The following is a 22,835-nucleotide window of genomic DNA, read 5'->3' as shown; positions in this document are numbered from 1 at the left end:
CACTGACCACGGTGGAGGGGACGACACACTACCCCAAGCCAGTGCACACCATTCCGCCCTCCTTGCGGAACGACGGCCCGCGCGTCCAAAACGGATGGGACCTGGACAAGCTGAAGCTTGAAGGCAACCAGGGTGGCGTGGTACGCCCAGCCTTCGTACTTGGCTCACGCAGATTCCACCATCCCACCTAGCGTGGCTGACGCCCATCGCAGCCGACGCACCGATCGAGGACATCCGCGTAGCCTATGAGCGCGACGGCGTTGTGCACATCCGCGGCCTCCTCGATCCGGAAGAAGTGATGTCCACGCGCGAGAAGTACGCCGCCCCCAAGTCCCCATTGACCCAGATTTTCCGAGTTCGTCGCCCCCTCCGGCGTTCTCAAACCCGGCACGTCGCCCCGCGACGCGATCTACAATACGGCGATGGACCCGGCAAAGTTCCCCGGCCCGAGCGCGACACAGTTTGACCGCTCGCAGAACGACAACGCCTTGCTGGACTACAGCACGCGCGCGGGCCGCGAAGACTTCATCGTCTCCTTCTCGGACCAGGATCGGCTGCTGGCCTTCGTCGGCCGCCTCATGCCGGAATGGAAGGAGCCGATGCGCTTCCGCCGGCAGTTGTTGCGCACGAACATCCCGCGCTCATACAACACGGCCACACGCGTCCACTACGACCAGATGTATCTGCGCAAAATGGAGCCGGGCGCAGTCACGGCGTGGATACCGATCGGACACGTGTCCCCCGTCTCAGGCGGGCTGCTATACCTCGAGGGGTCGCGAGAGATGGGGCGCGAGATTGAGCGCACGTTCCTCGCGCTGAACGAGGAGCTGCCGGCCGACGCTCAGATCAGCGCGTTCAACCAGAACATGCTGTATGGCGGGGGGCTCACGAAAGACTGTGCCGCGTTCGCGCGCACGACGAATCGCCGCTGGCTTGTCGGCGATTATCGGGCTGGCGACGTCGTGTTCCACCACAGCTGCATGATTCACTGTAGCGCCAATAATGAGGACCCGGAGGACCGGATCCGCCTCGCGACGGATGTGCGCTTCGCGGACAGGCAGGCGCCGTTTGACGACCGGTGGAACGAGTTCTACTACGCAGGTGATGGGAAGTAGAGTATGGGTGGAGGTGCTACGGTGGTACAGTAGGTGAATCAATCAGTTTCAAAGTGCCATGGGCGCTCTCGCCGTGAGAGTCAGTCAGTCTCGCACCAGGAGCATTCATGTAATAGACCCAGAAGCGAGCCATGCATCCGCCAGTGACTTAAGGAGTGTTGTGTAAATGCTGAAGAGACATTTGGAAGGTTTCAGCGTAACGGGACGAGTCCGGTCGGCAGCGCCACTCCCCGTTCTTCAGCGTCTCCCAGCCCCTATGGTGTAATGGTAACACGTGAGTCTCATAATCTCTAGCCCTCAGTTCGATTCTGAGTGGGGGCACCCGCTTTTGCTGTCTTGCAGCGTGCGGGCAGAGACGATAAAGGTGCACGGGAGGAGGGCATGATCAAAAGATCGCGAAGGAATGGAGACGTCAGTGCATTGGGCAACGGGGCAAGTGGATCCCGATGTTAGGGAGATCGGAGTCCCGATAACGTTAGCAGAGCTTCTTATGCTTCACTTCTTCCAACGGACACAAGTACTGTAGTCACATTGCATTGAACTTCGGATTACCTGTCATGGACGCCTTCCAACCGTCTACTTGGTCATGAGACCGCCATCGGCCTGCCAAGTAGTGCCGTTGACGTAAGAGGCCCTCTCGGAGAGCATGAAGGTGATGACATCGGCCATTTCCTCCGGCTGCGCGGGACGGCCGGCGGGGCAGCGCTCGGGCTGCGTGCCCCACTGAAGCATCTGCGCCGCTCCAGGCGAGTTTCGGGTCATCTACCATCAGCACCCTGTCGTCCACCCACGTCGCCGATCACAATCCGGTGCTCGGACATCACGGTGACTCACAGGCGTGTCGATCCATCCTGGGGCAATAGCATTGACACGGATCTGCTGGCCAGTGTAGTCGACCGCGGCAACCTTGGTCATGCCGATGACGGCGTGCTTCGCGGTCGTGTATGCCACAGCGCCGGGAATCGCTTTGTACCCGGCAATCGAGGCGATATTGACGATCGCGCCACGCTGGCTACGTGGACCGGGGTTCAAGGGCTCCTGCTTCGAGATCTGCGCAAGCTGGTGCTTGAGCGACAAGAAGACGCCACGCTCGTTGATGTTGATAACCCGCTCGTACTAGGGTCAGCGTCGGAATAGTCGCCATCGGCCACGCGCCCCCGGCGGTAGGCCGAGGAACTCGCAGAGCTTGCAGGGCCTTGCAGAGCCTGATGACTACTAACCTCCTCAAGGGCGGTCTCGCCAATCTTTCCGCCCCCGCCGGCGACGCCTGCCGCATTGAGGCAGTAATCGATACGGCCCCACTTGTCGACGGCCTGGGCGACCATGCCTTTGACCTGGTCTTCGACGTTGACGTCCACAACAGCGACCTCGACGTCGGCGTCGGCGTACGTCTGGGTAAGCTGGGCACGGAACTTGTGCAGCAGCTCCTCGTTGCGGTCGGCCACGAGGATGCGGCGCACGCCGGCGTCAAGGAGCGCCTGGACGGTCGCGGCGCCGATCTGGCATCAGCTCCGCTTAACAAAAAAGACGCACGCCGGACGCGCGCCGCCGGTAACGAGGCCGACGCCGGTCATGGAGTTGTTCGAGACGGTCATGATAATGGATGAGGAGAGGAGTGGAGAGTGAGGAACAACATCATGTTCGGGCGCTATATACCGAAGGAGGTGACAACGTGCCATGTCCTTTGATCGGCAAGTGCCCCCCGCGTTGATTGCCGGGCGGGGCCCGTGACACGTTGTGGGGCACATTCCGCTAACTTTCACCGCGGCGCGCGGGCAACTACCCCGTCTACGCCTGCCCACCTCTCACGCACGGCGATGTATGTACGTGCTGGAGAGTGGATCGCGTGGACGGGCGCCGGTGCATCAGTGGCCAAGTGATCGGCCACGTCCGCCGGGGATGATGAGGCTACGATTAGCAGGTACGACGCTGCCGTCTTACCCGCGCAGATCCCGTGACTTCTTGAATCACGGCGACTTCCGATGCCCCAAACCGGACGGGGTGGTGCAGGTGGCACAGCGGTTGTGCAGTCGAAAATGAGCTCTCGACCTTGAGCGATCCGCGACCGACGCCGCTACTCTTCATGGGAGCTTCACTGGATATGAGGGGCCGAAGCCGCGGCCGAGTCGCGACGGGCTTGATATTGATAACCTGCTCTCTTCAAGTCGCCTCAATGGTAGCCTCATTCTGGTTGTATGTCGGATCGCCAATGCTCCGCGTGCAACTATCATTCTTCGACAAACCGAGCTAATCATTCAAAGCTGCCTACTTCTGAGTTACCGATCCAGCGAGCGCGCAAAGCCTTCTCGACAAGATCTGCGCTACGTAACGAGAACACCACCATCGGCCTGCCAGGTCGTGCCATTGACATACGACGCCTTCTCCGAGAGCATGAAGACGATAACGTCCGCCATCTCCTCGGGCTGGCCTGGGCGCGCGGTAGGGCAGCGCTCCGGGCGCGTGTCGTGCATGAGCAGAGCGTGTGCAAATGGCGGCGCGGTCATAGCAGTCTCGATCCAGCCAGGAGCGATGGCGTTCACGCGGATCTGCCTGCCAGTGTAGTCGATAGCCGCCACCTTGGTCATGCCCACCACGGCGTGCTTGGACGTGCTGTAAGCTACAGCGGTCTGAAGACCGCGGAAGCCGAGGATGGACGAGACGTTGACGATCGCACCACGCTGGCTGCGCGGGCCCCTGGTGTCAGTAAGGGCGAGATACAACGTACGGGTTAAGCGGCTCCTGCTTGTCCATCTGCGCGAGCTGGTACTTGAGGCAGAGAAACGTGCCCCGCTCATTGATGTTGATGACGTTCTCGTACTGCTGTCAGCGCTAAATGACATGGGCCCCTAGGCGCGCTCAGTCCACACTTACCGCCTCGAGCGTTGTCTCCGCAATCTTCATGCCGGCACCCGCAACGCCAGCCGCATTGAGGCAGTAGTCGATGCGCCCAAACTTCTCCACGGCCTGCGCGACCATGGCCTGCACCTGCTCCTCGACCTTGACGTCCACGGCCGCGACCTCAATCTGCGCGTCGGGGAACGTCTGGAGCAGACTTGCGCGTGCTTTCTCAAGGCCTTCCGGGTTGCAGTCCGCCATGAGGACCTTGCGGACACCCGCTTCAAGCAGCGCTTGCACCGTCGCCATCCCGATCTGGAGTCAGCCATGGCTGGCTACGACGCACACCTGAGGCTGCGCCCGTCACGAGGCCGACGCCGTTCATGCCTGTCGCGTTGGTCATGGTTGCGTGGAATGGTCAAGTGTGAGAAAGCTGTGCCCACGTTGGCATCTAAATAGCGTGTGTGGCTTGTCTCGGTTAACAAACACCTACACCCCGGCGACCAGGTCAGCCGGCTAGCCACATTCCGTCTCAGACATCGTCCTCAGATCTTAGCTGAGCCTAATCGGCTCAGCCTGCCATTGTCAGCGATCCCACATGCTTCGTTCAAGGATATGATGCAAGCGCAATACTCATTGGGCCGCCCCACGCTGGTTGTGGATCTCAGCACCAGCAGTGTGCGCGAGTGAAGCGCGCACGCATCAGGCTACAACACCTTTTCGCCCCCATACGGAGCCGGCGTTCAAGCCTATCCGTTATCCCGCATGTGCACTCAATGGGGGAGGAAAGTCTCAAGAAATCGTACCTCCGGTCTTGTAGTCCAGCATATGGTGAGCTTCTCCCGCTGCTGGAACATACAGGCGTCTTACTTGAGATCGATTTAGTCCTCCTCACGTCCATCGGAGATCGGATGTCGGCAATCGGCAATATCGGCAACCTCCAATACCAATGTCCACGTGACACCTGCGACGGCTTGAACGGCGACGTGAATTTCTTGATGGCATGACCAGCGCGACTCCCTCCGCACTCAGAGATGAAAGCACTGCGCCTTGGCTGACACTTGAGGAGCCCTTAGAAATCCGGTCGATATGACCATGCGCCGGTGTCTCCCGGGCTGTCACTGTCACCGCTCCGAAGACCAACAGTTAAGCAAGCGTAAACGGAGTCTCACAACAACTCCTCGTTGGGTACTGTCATGAAGGTCGTGGCATGCCCAATGTCCAAGGGTCTCTATGGTGATCTATTATATCTATGTCTACTGGTGTACTCTCTACTGTGGCCGGCACTCGTTGTCGACGAGCATGTGCCCCCTCATGCACGACTTGACGCGGCATGCTCCCTGTACACACTCAACGCTGTCGACGCCAGGCAGCGTTGTGCAGTCGACGCTCCCTGGCTGGAACGGGCACGCACCACAAGCCTCGAGACTTGACTCGGTGTCGATGCACTCGAATCCCTTGGCGGCGGGGACGGGGCACAGCTCAGCGCCGCCAGTGCATGGCGAACGCTTGCGCTTTGGCGGGGCAGGGACGCTCGACGGTGCCTTCTGGGAGGTGGGGATGCACTGGTTGCCGGAACGGGAGAAGCCGGGGAGACACTCCCAGCCGCAGTAGCAGTCGGTGGGCACGAAGTTGTCGCGGGGGTAGTTGCAGCCCTTACGGAGCCACATAGAGGGGGTGCGGCCGTCCTTGCCGACGATGAAGTGCTCGAAGCCCCTGACGATGCCATCGACACACTTGGCGTTGGTGTTCCACCCCATGAGCCAGCATAGCGTGCGCGCACCCTTGGCGCTGACGGACGGAGTGTCGCGGCCGCTCTCGACGGCGTTGCGGATCGCCTGCACGTATGGCGCCTGGAGCTTGCCCTTCGTGAAGCAGAAGCCCTGGTTCTTGGTGTTCTTCCCGAGGGCCCAGTTGAGAATGTACTGATGTCAGCCACCGACCATGAGCCCGATGAGAGGTGTACTCACGTATGTCTTCATCTTCTTAATGTCGGAACCAAAGGACACATCGTACCCGCAACATGTGCAGCCGCTGACGAGGTCCCCGCGGGTGCGAGTCTCGAGCAGGGGCGATGATGGAGCGGGGGTCGTGTCTGCCACGAGTTCCGTAGCGAACGCTGTGATGAAGGCAGCGATAAAGTAGATGGCGGAGAGGCGGACCATGGTGTTGTGTGAGACTTCTGGTAGATACTGCTCTAACTCCTCTTCACGTCCTGCCTCTTAAGTAGGCCACGGATCGACAATTTCTTCACAGACGATCATGCAGTCCGCACTTGCCAAGGACACGGTTCCGCCATCTGCCACTTCTGCCGGAGTGAGTCACCCTCATAACCCACATGCGCCTCACAGTGGCGCCGGACACGTCCTGGCCCGGTAACGCATGGCGCTCGTGCACGACGTATTCGTGCTTCACCTGCCACTCATGTCGCGTTGTGATCCGGATACCGTTGTCATTGTTCGGAAGCGCCGGCATCTCCCTATCTGAAGATCGGCAGCTCGTGACTGACCCCTTCATTAGGCGTCGGCAATGAGGGCGTTGCCAGGCCCCGGCTCGGGCTTGTGTCTCTGGCCTGCGCATCATCGTCGGAATCCCGGAGCTCGGATGATCTCATTATCTGCCAGCAACCCTTGCGACGCGCGCGCGCGCTGCGTTCGGAAGACCAACCCTCCAGGAGAGTGGCCCAGAAAAAGTAACGCTCCGCTCAAGCATAAGCGTGACCATTCATACGCTCAGGACGTCCGGACCGCGGAACCTGAAGAGATTTTCTGGGTCGGCGCGTGCTCTCCTCGGGCGCTCAAGACACAGTTGGCAGATCATCGTACAATTGGATCGACCGAATTGAAGCTTTCAGGCCGTCGGCCTCGGAATCAGGACGAGTTCAGGAGGCCGCCTTAGGCCCGCGCGTAAAGTCGCTGGTACACATCAGTGGCGCAGGACGTTCCGGGAACCTAAACATCTGCCCGCCGCTGCTCCGTAACTGCAGCTGGGCAGATTACGTTGCGGGCGGCCGCGACCAGATACCAACCGAAACTTTGGACAAGGAAAACTCTTCCGGTCCCTGTCGTCCGCCGGAGGTGACCTCATCCCTGCCACCATCCCTGTCCCGACATCCTGGCGCGCATTTCCGTGGCATCGCAAGCACGAGGCAGGGAGCTGGAAGGAATGGACCACCCGTCGCAGCGATGCTTGGCTGGATTAGGCAAAAGCCGGAGCATGGGGAATGAACTTGACGAGGGAGCAGTTGACCAGTTCTTCGCCTCCCGTATACTGCCCTAGCAGACGTGTTCTTGGTAGGGCCGACAAATCCCTAGCTGAGACGGCCAACCGTTATCTAAACACAGGACTCGGGCGACACTCGGCTGATGTAACGAGCGTCGAGGTTGACCCGCCGGCGAGTGAGCAAAAAAGGGTGGGGACCGCATGAGGGGTGGAGCAAGCGGATCACCTGGATAGTGCACGTACTGTAACGCTGTACGATCGAGATGAGAAAAAACTGCCCACACCACCCCGAGGCGAGGCAAGAGAGGGCAGCAGGCCAAGCAGTGGGGAGCATCTCGGAGGATAAACATGTACACAGTGGGACAAAGGCTGGAGATGAAGCTGACCTCACAGGATCACCTCGCAGGGGCATCGGCGGCCTGATTACGAGGTCTGTGCAGCAGGTAACAAGATTATCAGTTGGCCGGGGGTCGAGCGAGGAGGTCCGTGCTGCGAGGAAAAATTCCACACGACGGAATGGAGTATGAGTGTCGTCCCCAGAACTGGTCACGAAGCTATCTATCTCTCGTAGTCGCGAATACTCGCAGGTAGTGGACATGGAATACCGATGATTGTCGGTGCGACGTCTGTGCATTTCTGCTACGTGGGATGGAAGATCGCCCTATCGCCTCCGATCGTCGTGATCGTCATTGATATCGACAAGGTTTGAAAATTGTCCGAATCGGTTTGTGGCAGTGTGGTCACGTGATGGCGACCCACATGAAACCATTCCGACGGAACTGGCGAGCGGCGCTGGACAAACTTTACTGCTGCGATTACCTGCATCGACCTGAAAGTATGGGGCACTGAAGCACATGTGGCTGACCCGCCTCCATACGCATGACACTGTGATGGGTCGCAACAAGCACGACTCCAAACCCCACCAAACCAGATCGACTCCTCTATGATCTACGTGTTGAGAACAGATGGGTATTGTCAAAGAGTGAGGTCCTGATAGGACTCGAATGAAAACATGTTCGCGGTAAGAGCGTCACTCTTCACATCTCTTAACACGAGTCAAAGGCAGCAAAAGATGGAGGACGCGTTCCGCAAACGAGGAATGAGGATGAGTGCGCTGTCGAAACGGGCGTGCTGGAGCGGTAGGATGACGCTGGGGGCCTCCACGACATGTACAGTTACCGTGGCGCACACGTCTAGCTAAGCGTGCGGTGTGGGCGCACACCCGACGGCCACCACGACATCTGCCACCCCGCGTCCCCCAACCTCCAATGTGGCGGACCACATGCGGAGCGCCGAGGATGAAGTGAGTATGCGCGAGACATGAACTGATTTATGTTGTGAGAGTTCTGGGAGCCCTTTCCCGCCTAGTGTTCCGACATGCAGCCCGCGGGCGTGCTTAGAGGATCTCGCGAGGGCGCACGATCTAATCGATGAGGCAATGATGTGTGCCCATCCAGCGCCGGCCGGCACAGCCCACCCTCGAGCGTCTACGCCAGCGTACGTGACCCACTTCGCACCTCCCACACCATGGACCCGCTCGCCGCCATCCCCACCGACAGCCCCGCGAAGCCGCACCCGCTCGAAGTGCAAAGCGGCACGAAGCTGCGCCTGCACATCGAGCGCATCCCGCCGTCCTCGACCTCCGTGCCGCACATCTCGCGCGCAATTGACATTGCGAACGAGATCCTCCTCGGCCTCTTCCCCGCAACGTTCGACCCTGCAGCGTACGCCGAAGCGTTCGGGCGCTGCCGCTCCGTCGCGCTCGTCGTCGCGTGCGTCCGCACGTTCTTCGAGGTCGAGAGCGTGCTTGCGGAGCGGCATGCGCGGGACGAGGTTGCGCGTCAAGCGCGCGAGGCGGAGGAGGCGCGCCAAGCCGAGGCCGCGCGGCTGCGCGAGTCCGTGCTGGGCGAGCAGGGCAAGCGCACTAAGCCTGACCTCGTGATTGTGAGAGTGGAGAGCGGAGAGAGGAGGGCTCACGCAGAACACAAGCGACGACAGCCCAAGCTGCGCATCATACCTCGAGCCAGAGGGATTCCTGGGCCGCCGCGTAAGTTGTCCGGGAGCGTTCTAACTCCAGGCCTCCGCCCCGGCTTCGCCCACCGGATTTTTGGCGCGCCGCGTGAGTACTCGTGAGATCCCGCTGATGCAGCCCTCACGCAACCCCTCGCGCACCCCAAGCCCACGCATCCGCGTCCCCGTCCAGTACGAGTAGGGGGTCCGAGGTGTCAATCGACTCGTCAGTTACTAGATGCTGTGCCATGATAGAATGCGTCTGCCATCTACTGTCTCGTCTACGCGCGCAGCTCAGCCGGCGTGTCGGGCTGGTGCTTCCAGTCCGCGGCGATGAACTCGGGCAGCGCCGAGACGTGCTTGAACACGGCCGCGCACGTGGGGTAGTCGGCGAGGTTGGCGCCGAAGCTGGGGTCAGTGTTTGCGCTCGCTGCGCTGCGGGTCCATCACCCTAGCTCGTAGCTGACTCACCGGAGACACGTGTACATCTGCGGGGCGAGTGCGACGTCCGCGAGCGTCAAGCTGTCGCCGTACGCATACTTCCCGCCCGAATACTGCTTGAGCAGACCCTCGAGCGCTGTCGTCAGCCCTGCCTCCCTTCCGTCTCGCGAACCCACCCTTCAGCCCCGCCTCATTGACCTCCTTCGCCCACGCCTCGCTGTCCGCCCCCATCGCCTTGACCTTCTGCAGGGTCTTGAGGTTCGCGAGCGGCTGCATGTCGCACACGAGCACATCGATGATGCTGCGCACGAGCGCCTTGCCCTTCTCGTCGGCAGGCATCAGGCTCCCGCACGCACTCCCCGCGCCATACACCGCGTCGAGGTACTCCAGGATCGCGGCGCTCTGGGTGAGGTACCACTCGTCGGCGCCGTCCACGACCTTGAGGGTGGGCACCGCGGCCGAGGGGTTGAGCGCGACGTACGCGGCGGCCTTTTGGTCGCCGTTCAGCAGGTGGATGTAGACGCTGTCGTACGGCGTGCCCTGCAGCGAGAGGAGGGTGCGCACGCGCGTGGCCGCCGACGAGCGGAAGTAGGTGTAGAGCGTGAGCTGGGGCTTGGACATTCTGAGTTAGGAGGAGGATGTGAGCGCGAGAGAGCGTGTCGGTGACTGTTGATATGGGACGGGGAATCCATCATTATCGATGCTTTAGCCGTGATGGACGGAGGCCTTTACCCGACCCGGAGGGCCGATCCCCATCCTGTGGCCGCGAGGCTTCGGCGATCGGCGAGTGCGGGTGGGCGCATGCGGCGCTAGTTGTGGCGCTTGTATGCTCGCTCAGCGGCGACGGCGCAGTGGCCGACGCCGAGGGCATCGCCGGAGCTCATGGCACCTCGGTGACCTAGAGATGATCGGCTATTCAACGAAACGACGTCCGTCGGTGGACTCGCAGCTGCGTAGCTGACTGATCGAACCTCGGCAGAGCCGCTGCCCGCCCCGTCGCCCCGCTTGCCCACCCCAATGCCTGACTCACGATTATATTTTTGGGAGAGTTTCCGCATGCTCCTCTTCGGATCTTAACAAACGCTACGTGGGATTGGGGTCAGCAACGTCGCGCTCGGACCGATGTGCTCGCGTTCAATATCAAATCAGCCACAAAAGCCAGTGCAATGCTATCTCATCCCTAGTACAATCTCTGCTACTACTGACATCCCAATGAGTCTGGGTCTTCAATGCGTGTGGGGGTGGGGATGGTGACGGTGAGGGTCGTCTACTGCTTGTTGGTCATGGAAGCAGCGAGCTTGAGCTCGGCACGGTTCTTCTCGTCGGCGATCCACTCCTCAATGGTGTCGGCGTCACGCGGCACAAACCTGATCTTGAAGGGGTGGGGCTGGCTCGAGAGGCCGCGGGGGTTGGAGCACGCCGTCGCGGGGTTGATGTCAAAGTCCTCGGAACCGAGCTCGAGCTTGAAGAAGTAGATGAGCTTGCAGAAGGCGACGTAGAGCTCGCGGTTGGCGAGGTGGACGCCGGCGCACATGCGGCGGCCGGCGCCGAACGAGTAGTGCGCCTGCTGGTTGGCCTCGGACTTGTCCAGGAAGCGCTCGGGGCGGAAGGTCTCAAAGTCGCCGTAGCGCTCGGCGTCGTGGTGGATCGCCCAGGCGTTCAGGAAGACGGTGGTGCCGTCGGGGATGTGGACGCCGCGCCACTCCGAGTCGCCGATCGTCGCGCGCGGCAGCGCGAGCTTGAGCACCGAGAAGTAGCGCGAGCACTCCTTGTGCAGCGCCGTGATGTACTCGACGACCTCCTCCGTCGAGTCGGGGATCGCGCCGTGGTACACGTCGTTGATGGCCTTGTACGCCTTCTCCTGCACCTCGGGGTGCTTGGCGAGGTATCCGACCGACCAGATGAACGTGTTCGCGAGCGTGTCGAGGCCGGCCGAGACCATCGAGAGACAGATGGACGAGAGCTCGAGCTCGGTGAGCTGCGCCTCGGGGTCCTTAAGAATGTTGCCCATAATGCAGGGGATGTCGGTGCCGTTCGCCACGCGCGCCTTGAGGTCGTCCAGCATCTTCTTCATGTACTTGTCGCGGCGCTTGCGGGCGTCCTCAGCAACGTCGACGGTGCTCTTCGAGGTGGGGAGGTAACGGAGGAGAGGAACGTAGTCGGCCATGTCGTTGGAGAGGGAGCGGAAGTTGGCAACGGTCGTCTCGACCTCAATGATCTCGTGGAACATGGCGTCGGAAATGTCATCCAGGCGCGCACCGTAGTTGACAACGAGCGAGACGTTGAGCGCCAGACGCTGCAGGTACGAGTACGGGTTGATCTCCTTTGTGCCCTTGCCACAGTCGCGGTAGATGTCCTCGATGAGGGCGAGCGTCTCGCGGTCAATGATGGGGACGTAGGACTGGACAGCCGTCTTGTTCAGTGCGGTAGCGGCAGCACGGCGCTTGCGCTTGCACGAGTCGTCCCAGGGCGACGAGCCGATGGTGAAGCCAGCAGAGGACGAGACGACATTGTGGAAGTTGTGGAACAGGGGACGGGAAATGTAAATGTTGCCCAGGTCGCCGAAGAGGTACTTTGCCGCCTCGGCCGTGTTGACGACGACGACCTCACGCTCGCCGAGAGTCACCTTGTAGACCGCGCCATACTTCTTGGACCACTTGTAGTAGGTCTGCGCCGCGTCCTGGAGTTAGTTGCTTTCGGTCGCCCCGCCACGTCTGTCGCCGGGAAGTCACTCACGTCGTCGAGCTGCAGCAGGTTGCCGAAGATAGGAAGGGGAGTGGGGCCGGGGAGGTGGATCTGGCCGCGCGCGTACCGGACATACTGGACGACGCTGATGGCGAGAAGGGCAACGCCGACGATGGCGAGCGTCTGGGAGTTGAACCCAAGCTGGACGTTGTTGAGGTCGAAGGCGCTGAGCTTGGACGACATGGTGGCTGGCGCTGATGCTGAGAAGAGAAGCGCGTGTGGGCTTATAAGCTGTCTCGGTGAGGGCCGGGTATACCACGTATGGACTTGCTGCAGTCACCTTTTCGTCACCGGTGGGCAGTGAGCTGGTGTCGAGACATGAGATAGATGTGGGCGCCGCGGGGCTCATGGCAGCGCATGACCTCGGAAGGCGACGTGAGTGGTCGAGCAATGCATGCCGTCAGTGTCAGTGGGGTCGCCTCACGCGAAGTCGGCTACCCGGGTACACCACCTCGGTAATACCCGCCAGCCCATACCTCACCGTATCGGGTAAAGCACAGAGTTCTGTGGGTGACATTGGAATTGATCATGCCTGCTTCAGATCTGGGCTATATCCGGTGCGGCGCCCAAGATCCGCTGCCGGCCGTGTGGTTTGAACTGTCTTGCACGTGACTGGCTGGCTGCTGGATACTGGTGGCTGCCTGCTCGCTAGCTGGGTGACATGGCTGGCACGGGATCTGGAGAGAAGCGACTTGGCGACCTGGCGGTCGCTGGCGTGACGCTGCTGAAGCGAGGTGCGACGGGCAGATGATAAATTGTCAGCCCGAGCAGTCCATATAGCGCACCCGCTGCCACACGGATTGTCACTCTGCATGGATCGTTGATTCACCGATCGCCAATCATACCCACATGCTGGAACGCGACAGTGGCTGCGCCTTGCTCGACACGATTAACATCACCTCAGCTGGCTGGCATGTAAAGGCTAACCTTATCTCGAGGTGTCACTTTCACGTTAGGTGACAGCAGCGGTCCAGGCGGCTTGCTGCATGTGCTCCTCATTGTTCAAACTGGACGGCAAGCGGAACGGTGAGACTTATAGCAAGAGCAGAGGAGGTCGCCATCGCCGACGCAATAGCCTGGGTGTCACTCCAAGCGAGACGTCGAAGATTACACCAACAAATTCAAAGCAGTGCAACCGGCCAGCTGTCACTGTGGCTGGAGGGCAGCCCGTAGAGGAGGAATCGGAGGTAGGGGGACATCAGGGGTATGCGGTCGTGTAGACCATCAGGCAGGCAAAAGCCAGGCAGCAAGTCGTAACTACTAGCCACTCGCCAAGTCGCCGGCTGGAGGTGGCAGTGAGGAAATCGTGAGGACATGGTACGGAGTCTCCTGGACCAGGGCTGTCCTCTTATTTCAATGCACGAGAACATCACGCGACGGGCGCTCAAACCGTGTCAGATATGAAAGCGCCAGTACCCAAGTCGCCACTAGCAACAAACTACAAGCAACATGATCTCCGGCCGAGCGGTGATCCGCACGCTGCTGGCCGAAGATTGTCGTTGGGTGACTGCCCTGCGCCTGGAAGCGGGAAAAGCAAGATTGATCCGACGCATGGTTTTCCCGTATCAGCTGCCCACTCGGCGCGTGCTTAGATGACGCCGCGACGCTTCGTCGACCGTGAGCATTTATATAAAAGCAACAGGCCCCCCTCCTACATAGCCCAATCTCCCCCCCCCCCCATTCATCCAAAATGCCCGCCAAGAGCTTCGTTCAGTACGCTCCCGACTGCCCGTTCCCCGTCGAGAACTGCCCTTACGGCGTCTTCTCGACCGCCGACAGGGCTCCCCGGCCCGGTGTCGCTATCGGTGACAAGATCCTCGACCTCGAGGCGCTGTCGCGTACCCAGCACTGGAGCAAGGCGCCCATTCCCGCTGAGGTTGTCCAGAAGGTGAGTTTGGGTTTGGGACGGACATGAACAGTCCGCAGACAGTCGAGCCAGCGGATGGCAGATACACATGCTGTCTGTGGGTGGACGCGGCTTGCCAGCTCTTTCGTTGAGCCACAACCAACCTCTTGTTCACAGAACTAACCCCAGGGCACCCTCGACGCCCTCGCCGCTCGCGAGCCCGAGGAGTGGGCCAAGTTCCGCTCGTTTGTGCAGGAGATCCTCGGCGCCGACTCGCCCATTGCCAGCGACGCCTCCCTCCTCGTCAACCAGAAGGACGCCAAGATGCACATGCCCATCACCATCGGCGACTACACCGACTTCTACGCTTCTTACGAGCACGCGTTCAACTGCGGTGTCCTCTTCCGCGACCCCAAGAACGCTATTCAGCCCAACTGGAAGCACCTGCCTGTCGGCTACCACGGCCGCGCCTCGTCAGTCGTGATCAGCGGCACGCCGTTCCACCGCCCGGTCGGCCAGATCCTCGACAAGCCCGGAGACAAGCAGCCCATCTTCTCCCCCTGCCGCAAGCTCGACTACGAGCTGGAGATTGGCGTGATTTACGGTGGATCCGAGACCAAGCTCGGCCAGCGCCTCTCGCCCGCCGAGTGCCGGCGGCGCACGTTTGGCCTCGTGATCCTGAACGACTGGAGTGCCCGCGACATCCAGGCGTGGGAGTACGTGCCGCTGGGCCCGTTCCTCTCCAAGAACTTCTGCACGTCCATCTCGCCGTGGGTCGTCTCCCCCGCCGCCCTCGAGCCCTTCAAGACCAAGCAGTACGAGCACGAGTTCGAGCTCCTCCCCTACCTCCAGGACCCCGAGGGCTTCAACTACGACATCCCCCTCAAGGTGGAGATCAAGCCTGAAGGCGAGGAGGCGTTCGAGCAGGTCTCGCTCAGCAACACGCAGCACCTGTACTACACGTTCGCGCAGATGTGGGCGCACCACTCGTGCACCGGCTGCCGCCTGCGTCCCTCGGACATGCTTGGCTCGGGCACGATCTCGGCGCCGCGCCGCGACGGCCTCGGCTCGCTGCTTGAGAAGTCGCACGGCGGGAAGGAGCCGTACACCCTCGGCAAGCGCCAGGACATGACGTTCCTGCGCGACGGCGACGTCGTGCGCATGAGCGCCGTCGCAAAGGGCGACGGGTACTGCATCGGCTTTGGCGCGGTCGAGGGCCAGGTCCTCCCTCCGATGGAGCAGTAGGAGAAGGGTACAGCAGATTGTAATTCTACCTTTGTAGACGGGCATGAGCATGGATATCATAGAGGTTTGGCATGTGGCGGAGGTGACCCGGTGCTCGTCGTCGTCGCTTCGACTCTGGCATGCGCCATTTGGGAATTCATACCCCAACCCCTCAAAAACTAGACGATAGACGGACGACCTACGTATCCCCAGTAGTAGTCACCTGTGGGCCAGTGGGACTAACCAGAGATGAGATTTGGATTAAAAGAGGATGAAAGTGCCTCGGGTAAAGCACTCGCTACTAGGACGAGATGGGGACCCACGTGGGAGATCGGAGACTCGGGTGAGATCAGCTGGATCGTCCCGGGCCCACCTTGGTCCCCTCCGTCTCAGCCACTCTCGTTCACTCTCTTAGTCAATCTCTTCATCTCTTGGTCTCTCTCTCTCTCATCACACGACTAGCCAACCCCGAAAAGCTCAAGATCAAGCTCCGAGCGCACGCCGACGCCGACGCCGCCCCCTCTTGGCTCGCCTACTCGCCGCGGCCCGCCATCTCCGGCTCCTATACCCCAACCCCACACGCCACCGTCTCTCCGCCCCCCGGAGTCCCCTCCTCCCCGCGGAGACACCCTCCTCCCTCTCTGCCCCCGCTTCCCACAGCATCCGCAATACCATCTCTGCCGCGCCCCCAATGCCCGCTACCCCCGCCGAGCGCATTCGCACCCTACGCGCCTGCACTGCCTGCTCGGCGCGCAAGGTCAAGTGCGATGGGCTCGACCAGTGCGCCGCGTGCAAAAAGCACAACGTGCAGTGCGTCTACGTCAACAGCGGTAAAAAGCGGGGTCCGCCCAAGGGCGCACCTGCGCGTGGCGGTCCGAAGCGTAAAGTCGTCGACTCGGCGTCTCCCACCGCGCCCAAGGACGCCAAGCCCGTGCTTGGAGACATGCGGCCGCCGGCCCACGTCGACCGCCGCCTCGCGCCCATGGTGCGCATCGTGACGCCGCCCACCCTCGATAGCGCGTCTCCAGTTACGCCGTTCGACAGTATCTTGGGGCTCGAGACGGAGAGCAGCATGCCGGATGGGATGAAGGGCATGATGGACTTTAATCACGGCCTGCTGTCGCCCGCGACGACGACGGGGCAGAGCTCTACAGTGCCCCTGCCTCAACAGATGGCCATCAACCAGATGGTCGGGTCGACCGCAAGTCCCGCCTCGGCCGCGCCCAGTGTTGGCGCCCACGCCGGCCTTACCGACGATCAGATGGACGAGCTTCTCCTGCTGTACGAAACATTTATCCACCAGCACTGGCCGATCATCTACCTCCCCGCCCTGCGGAGCTTGCGATCACTCGAGACGCTGAGCCCGCTCGTCTTTGACGCTGTCCTCGCTCTTTCTGCCACGAACCAGGACCTGGGGCACGTCGTGGTGGGTGACTCGCCCAGCGAGGCGCGTTACGCCAGGGGGCCATATGGCGTGCTTTCAGAAACCCTGGTGGAGAGTGTGAGGCAGCGCATTCTCTCCTCCCTGGGCGCATGCGACCTGCCCACCATCCAGGCGTGCATCCTCATCACCCTCGTCGACATCGGATACGGGCGCATGCAGTTTGCATACCACATGGGTGGGATCGCATGCCGCATGGCAATCGACCTCGGGCTCCACACCATGTGCGCGCCCGCCGGTGTGCGCACCACTCCCGGACGCAAGGAGCACGAGCAGTACCGCACCCTCTGGGCGTGTTTCATCCTCGACAAAATTCTCGCCGCCCTCCTCCAGCGCCCCCCAATGATGCGGAGCGTTGTCATCGACACACCGCGACCGAGCACGATGGAGCGTGACGAGCTTGACCTGTGGCTTGCGGGCCGTGCAAGCCATTACCTTCAGGCTGCAGCAGTGAGCGTGATGGAGTGCTCCAAGAGCCACGCATTGAGCTCGTTCAACGCGTGGATCGACATCATGGTGATCCTCGAGGACATCCTCGAGCACGTGTATCGCCCTTCAGAGTGCCGCGCGCGGATTGAGAACCCAGAGACGGCAGGGCGGCACTACGACGAGCTCGTGGTCGGAATCGATGGCGCACTGCGCGCCTGGCGCCGCAACCTACCTCCACACCTACAATGGGAGGAAGGGGATCCGCGAGCACACCAGTGCGTTGGCCCGCACGTCCTCACGCTCCGCGGCTGGTTCTACACGTGCATGGTGCTCGTGCACCGCCCGCGTGTGCCATTCCTCGACGCGGCAGCGAGTCCGCACAACGACGCCGCGGAGGCCCTCTCGCGCATGTCGCAGACGGCAAGCTCTGCACCCCAACTCCCGGCGCACAAGCGCCTGCCAAAGGGCATCGACGCGAGCCGAGACGCCGCGAGCGCAATCTGCAACGTCCTCGAGGGATACAAGCACTCGTTCCGGGTACGCAAGTTCCCCTCCATGTGGGTGTACATGATCTTCCAAGCGGGCACCGTGCACGGCGGGCTAGCGGCGCGCCCCTCGCCCTCGCCGTTCGAGGTCGACGCGCAGCTCGGCGTGTCCCCGCAACGCGTCGAGTGCTTCCAACGGCTGGAGCAGTGCATTTCGTGGCTCGACCAAATCGGCATCACATGGGCGAGCGCAAGCCACCACTCGGAGATCTTGCGGCGCATCAGCGCGCTGGGCGCCAAGACCCGCCCACCCTCCCCGCGCTTCGACGAGCTTGTGGGCGCCCGCAACGTCTTCGAGCTCAGCGTGCCCGGCGTGCCGAATACGGACCACCTCACCGCCACAGTCGACCCGAATCAGGGCCAGAGCGACGACCTACTCAACTCGTGGATGCTGTTTTGGGCGGGCATGCCGACCGCGTCCGACGACCTCAGTTTGTGGCAGGGCTTCGAGAGCATGTTCACCGACAACCCGCAGATCAACCCGTCAAATCACCCGCCATTGCAGTAGTTTTCTGGTGTACGTTGTATAGTATTGTACGCAGTATGGATCTGGGGTTACATGGCGGGGTTGGGGTGGTCAGCACGGCCACGACGGCAGGGGGCGTGCCTCGACGATTGTGCGCTTCATCGTTGAGAGGCGCGAGCAGGCTGTGGCCGGGTGTGCATGATACTCGTTGCGGGCAGCCCTAGGGCCTGCATGGACTGGGGGCGTACATCGAGTGGCCGCACGGCGACAGGATAGTCGCTGATGGGCGAGGCGATTGTATTGTGAAGTGTGCGTGTCAAGATTGGGGCGTTGGCCTGCGTCAGCTTGCGGGGTGTCAGAGACATGGCAGTTGATACTGGGAAAGCTCAATGGGTCACCGAGAACTGCTAACTGCCCGCAATACCATGGATCCCGAGACCTGACCGATGTTGCCGACTGAGTACAACGCTCTCATCTCGGGCAGATATCGTCGCAACATTTCTGATGCTAATGCAACGTCGTGCGACCACATATGCGGGAAAGCATGGGAGTTGCAATGTCCAACGCGTTCCCAGAGTTCACCCACCCAACCCACCCGCCGCAGCATGCCCTGCCCAGACCGCGCCGTTCTCAATTTGGCGCGGCACGTGGGCCGATCCAGGCCGAGGAACTATTCCGATCTTCATGATGTGTTGCGGCGTCGGACGCTGACGGAGAGTGCAAAGACAACGCAAAGACAACGGTGCGATGCCAGAGGGCAGACTGTCGTGAGTCTGGATTCGAGTGGACACTCGTCGTCGGGACAATAGAAGAGGGTGCTCTTGGCGGTCGATGCCCGACCTCACGACCGAGGTTAACAGGTACGACGCCGCCGCCGAGTTTGTGTTTGCGCGCTGGTGATCCCGAGGACGAGCATGGCGTTGCGGTGGACAGCGTGCACTGTACAGCGGTGGAAAAGACATCGGGCGGTAGCGATGTCCGAAGACGCAGGCTGAGACCAAGTCCGAAGCCGCGGCGAGCGGAACGGGAGGAGCAATCGCAGTCATGTGTCCAAATGTTAAGGGGCCAAACAACCGCTGCCATTCATTCATCCCCGCCTGCTCGACGAGCGCTCGGCATTTACCCACTCCTTGCACTGTACTCTCCTCGACGCAGCCGACATGAAGGAGAAAGAACGAGGTGTAGCCCTCAACGGCGACGGACTCAACAGCGCCGATCACGGCGATCATACGCACGGACATGCTCGATCGCCTTCAGCCACACCCACGGAGCGCAGACCGACGACCACGACAACAACCGCAACAGCATCCACATCACCCGCGCCCAAAAGCAAACTCGCCTCATTGCTGCCCCCATGGCTCATGACAGCCCTCAAGACCAAGCGGACATGGAAGAACTGGGCGCGGTCCATGATCGCCCTCTTCGTAGCTACCCTCCTCATGGTCATCACGCCTAGTGAGTCCCCGCCGGACGTGGCTAACGATAGCGAGCAAAGCGCTCGGCTCGTCCGCGACCTTCTTCGCCCTCATCGCATGCGCCATGCTGCCGCCGATGATGCCCGTCTCCATCCTCATCTTCGCGCTCATCACCCTCGGCCTCGGCATGCTCCTCGGCTGGGCGTGGGGCGTCGCCGCCTGGGCCGCCGCGCACAGCGTGCGCGACCAAGCCCGCCTTCAGACCGCCATGCAAGGCGTGCAAGCGCAAGCGCAGGCGTCGGGGGCCGACCCGCGCGCCGCTAACCAAGCCGCGATCTTCCACGGCGTGTTCCTCGACCCCGGCGTTTCGGCCGTGCACGGCGTCTTCATCTTCATCGGCGCCTACTTCCTTGGATGGGTGCGCGCGACCCGCCCCAAACTCACCCTCCTCGCCATTTACGGCACCATCCTCCTCGACATGAACAGCACGTTCGGCCCCCTCTTCCCGAACCCGTACTACATGCTCGCGACGGCGCTCCTCAAGCCCGCGGCCGCATACATGGCCGTCGCGATCGCGTGTGCCGTCCTCTTCTTCCCGCAGAGCCTGAGCCACCTCGTCCTCTCCGGCCTCGTGCAGGGTACGTACCGTCCCATGCTGGCGCTCCTGCGGCTGCAGGAGCGCATCTTGACGACCGACCCGACGCAGCACGAAGAGTGGCACGCGCTCGCGGAGGAGGCGCGCGGCCTCGCGAAAGGATACGTCGCCGCGTACAGTGACATCGCGGGCCAAGCGAAGATGCTGCAGATCGAAGTCACGCGCGGCCGCATCTCCGCCGGCCAGCTCACGGAGGTGATCAACCGCACTCGCGCGCTGATCGCTGCGTCCGTCGGTCTCGGCACAGTCGTCGGCATGGTCGACGAGCGCGACCGCGCCCTCAAGGCACAAGTGGAGAATCCGCTGCCGTACGCCACGAGCCGCAGCAAAAACATGTACGAGCGCGTCATCACGTCCGAGAAGGGCGCCGGCTCGAATCTCGAAGACTTGCTGCCGGAACTCAAAGCCGAGACGGCGGACCTGCGCGCGGCCGCCGAGGGCGCGTTCGCGGGCGGTATCGACTTCCTCGACGTGATCAACAATTCGCGCTGGAAGAAGACGCCCAAGAGCCTGCCGGGGCCCGAGGCACGCCAAGCGAATCTCGCGCGTCTGCGCGCGTCGCTGGCGACGTTCCGCGCGAGCGGAAACAGTATGGCGCTAGAACGCTTCCGCACGCACTTTGACGCCGATACCGGCCGCCTCCTCGAGTGGGAGGGCAAGGCAGGGGGCGGGAGCCCGCGCGGTCTCTTCCGCTGTTTCCAGTTCACGGCGACTCTCACGGGCTTCTGCCTCGCGCTCATAGACTGGCTCGAGCTCCTCGAGCTCATCGAGCTCGGCACGCCGGCGAACAAGTTCCAGTTCCCCGGCAAGTTTGTGCAGGAGGTCGTACGGACGGTGAACGACAGCTCGGCGCAAGGTGAGGTGACGGGCCTGTCGGCGCGCGGCGACGTCGTCGACGGGCACGACGACGACGACGATGACACGCTTTCGCACGACAGGGGCGCCGACCGCAAGCCCAAGTACGGGGCACGCGACCCCGACGCGGGACCGCCGCGCAACGCGCTCCAGAAAGTCGGCCGCGTCGTGTCCGCCATGGTGCGCGCGGCCACGGGCGTCAACGGCATCTTCGCGCTCAAGTACGGCATTGTATCCGTCGCATTCTGGGTCCCCTCCGTGTGCCCGTCCTCCGCTGCATTCTACTACCGCAACCGCGGGTTGTGGGCGCTCATCATGGCGCAGACGGGTCTGGGCGTGTACGCCGGCGAGCAGGTGTTCGTCTTTGTGCAGCGCATGTCGGGGACGTGCGCTGGTATCGTGGTCGGCATGGTGTTGTGGTACATTGGTGCGCAGCGGGGCATGGGGAACGCGTATGGAGTAACAGCAGCTTTCGTGAGTACACCTCCGTTCCGTCGGAGACTGACACCAGGTGGTTGGTATGTCGCCCTTCCTCTTCCTCCGTATCGTGGCGCCGCCACAAGTCCAGAGCTTCTTCGTCATGATGGCAGTGACGTCGGCGTTCGTCGTCGGCTACTCATGGGTCGACAACCACACGGTCTCGAGCGCCAACCAAGGCGTGGGGTACACACTCGCCGGCCGCCGCGCGCTGCTGGTGATAATCGGCTTCGCAGGCGCCTTCATCATGATCCTGATCCCGCGCCCAATCAGTGCGAAGAAAGTCGTGCGGCAGAGCATGGCCAAGAATATCGGCGCCCTCGGTGACATGTACGCGCTCGAGCTCGCGAGCCTCGAAGCGGCGCGCACGGAGCGCGGCGACGCGGCATCCCGCCGCGCAAAGCACCGCGACCACTTCCTTCGCATCTTCTCGCGCCTGCAAACGCTGCACCAGCGGCTGGCGTATGCGTCGTTCGAGCCGGCCATCCGCGGCCCATGGCCGCGGGCGCAGTACGAAAAGCTCATCTTTATCCAGGAGAGCATGCTGGCGTCCTCGGCGCTGCTCACCGCCGCATACTCGCAGCTCGAGCCCGAGTGGTGCGAGCGCATCACGGACCGCAGCGACCTGATGCACCCGGCCTTCGTGGCGGACCTCGTCTCGCTCTTCGCCCTCCTGCGCCACTCGTTGCGGCAGGCCACGCCCCTGCCCCCCGTCCTCCCGATATTCGAGCGGCTATCGTATCACCGGACGTATCGGCACGCGCTGCGGCGCGCCGCGCGGCTCGAGACGGGCGCCCCGGCCGACTCGCGCGATGCCCCGGTCGAGTCTGGGCTCATGCCGCAGGAGAGCTCCGCGCTCGTCTCCCTCGAAGGAGATTTGACGTGGAGCAACGCGCACAACGAGCAGTTCACGCTGTACGCGACGGCGCTCATCGCGCTCTCGCACTTCATCGGCGGGCTCAACTCGCTGCACGCGACTGTGTTGGAGCTCGTGGGTGAGCGCGAAATAGACGGCTTCGCCGAGGCGCAGGAGCGCTGGGCGCGCGCCGAGATGTCGGTGTAGCTTACTCTGCATGTAATTTAGGACTACAGTACTGACGCACTTACCGTACTC

The 22,835-nt window shown here is 62.0% G+C and overlaps 9 protein-coding genes across 9 annotated transcripts; 4 read left to right on the top strand and 5 right to left on the bottom strand.

The window, feature by feature from the left end:
• Positions 1–1,691: 1,691 nt before the first annotated feature.
• On the bottom strand, positions 1,692–2,710 carry COLE_01821 (uncharacterized protein; the record flags this gene model as incomplete). The annotated part of the gene is made up of 4 exons (XM_065626173.1): positions 1,692–1,877; positions 1,950–2,231; positions 2,336–2,614; positions 2,651–2,710. The coding sequence occupies 4 exons, from the start codon at positions 2,708–2,710 to the stop codon at positions 1,692–1,694; spliced, it is 807 nt and encodes a 268-aa protein (XP_065482442.1).
• A 726-nt stretch (positions 2,711–3,436) lies between these two features.
• COLE_01820 (uncharacterized protein) lies at positions 3,437–4,335 on the bottom strand (the record flags this gene model as incomplete). The annotated part of the gene is made up of 4 exons (XM_018420840.2): positions 3,437–3,809; positions 3,841–3,932; positions 3,987–4,265; positions 4,297–4,335. 4 exons carry the CDS (start codon positions 4,333–4,335, stop codon positions 3,437–3,439), a joined length of 783 nt encoding a protein of 260 aa, XP_018278727.2.
• An 886-nt stretch (positions 4,336–5,221) lies between these two features.
• Positions 5,222–6,115, bottom strand: COLE_01819 (uncharacterized protein; the record flags this gene model as incomplete). Its single annotated transcript, XM_018426176.2, has 2 exons — positions 5,222–5,875; positions 5,921–6,115. 2 exons carry the CDS (start codon positions 6,113–6,115, stop codon positions 5,222–5,224), a joined length of 849 nt encoding a protein of 282 aa, XP_018278726.1.
• Positions 6,116–8,454: 2,339 nt separating this feature from the next.
• Positions 8,455–9,114, top strand: COLE_01818 (uncharacterized protein; the record flags this gene model as incomplete). The annotated part of the gene is made up of 2 exons (XM_018426680.2): positions 8,455–8,475; positions 8,515–9,114. The coding sequence occupies 2 exons, from the start codon at positions 8,455–8,457 to the stop codon at positions 9,112–9,114; spliced, it is 621 nt and encodes a 206-aa protein (XP_018278725.1).
• A 349-nt stretch (positions 9,115–9,463) lies between these two features.
• On the bottom strand, positions 9,464–10,244 carry COLE_01817 (uncharacterized protein; the record flags this gene model as incomplete). Its single annotated transcript, XM_018421377.2, has 3 exons — positions 9,464–9,590; positions 9,654–9,759; positions 9,800–10,244. The coding sequence occupies 3 exons, from the start codon at positions 10,242–10,244 to the stop codon at positions 9,464–9,466; spliced, it is 678 nt and encodes a 225-aa protein (XP_018278724.1).
• A 646-nt stretch (positions 10,245–10,890) lies between these two features.
• COLE_01816 (uncharacterized protein) lies at positions 10,891–12,551 on the bottom strand (the record flags this gene model as incomplete). The annotated part of the gene is made up of 2 exons (XM_018421376.2): positions 10,891–12,303; positions 12,360–12,551. 2 exons carry the CDS (start codon positions 12,549–12,551, stop codon positions 10,891–10,893), a joined length of 1,605 nt encoding a protein of 534 aa, XP_018278723.1.
• A 1,507-nt stretch (positions 12,552–14,058) lies between these two features.
• On the top strand, positions 14,059–15,459 carry COLE_01815 (uncharacterized protein; the record flags this gene model as incomplete). Its single annotated transcript, XM_018426008.2, has 2 exons — positions 14,059–14,256; positions 14,404–15,459. The coding sequence occupies 2 exons, from the start codon at positions 14,059–14,061 to the stop codon at positions 15,457–15,459; spliced, it is 1,254 nt and encodes a 417-aa protein (XP_018278722.1).
• Positions 15,460–16,129: 670 nt separating this feature from the next.
• Positions 16,130–18,361, top strand: COLE_01814 (uncharacterized protein; the record flags this gene model as incomplete). Its single annotated transcript, XM_018423192.2, has 1 exon — positions 16,130–18,361. One exon carries the CDS (start codon positions 16,130–16,132, stop codon positions 18,359–18,361), a length of 2,232 nt encoding a protein of 743 aa, XP_018278721.1.
• Positions 18,362–19,479: 1,118 nt separating this feature from the next.
• Positions 19,480–22,784, top strand: COLE_01813 (uncharacterized protein; the record flags this gene model as incomplete). Its single annotated transcript, XM_018426679.2, has 3 exons — positions 19,480–19,774; positions 19,806–21,718; positions 21,756–22,784. 3 exons carry the CDS (start codon positions 19,480–19,482, stop codon positions 22,782–22,784), a joined length of 3,237 nt encoding a protein of 1,078 aa, XP_018278720.1.
• Positions 22,785–22,835: the final 51 nt, after the last annotated feature.

This window comes from Cutaneotrichosporon oleaginosum, assembly GCF_008065305.1.
Source record: "Cutaneotrichosporon oleaginosum strain ATCC 20508 chromosome Unknown ATCC20508_contig02, whole genome shotgun sequence".
NCBI classification, from domain to species: domain Eukaryota; kingdom Fungi; phylum Basidiomycota; class Tremellomycetes; order Trichosporonales; family Trichosporonaceae; genus Cutaneotrichosporon; species Cutaneotrichosporon oleaginosum.
Note: the sequence above shows the minus strand (reverse complement) of the source record. Positions and strands in the feature narration are given on the sequence as shown.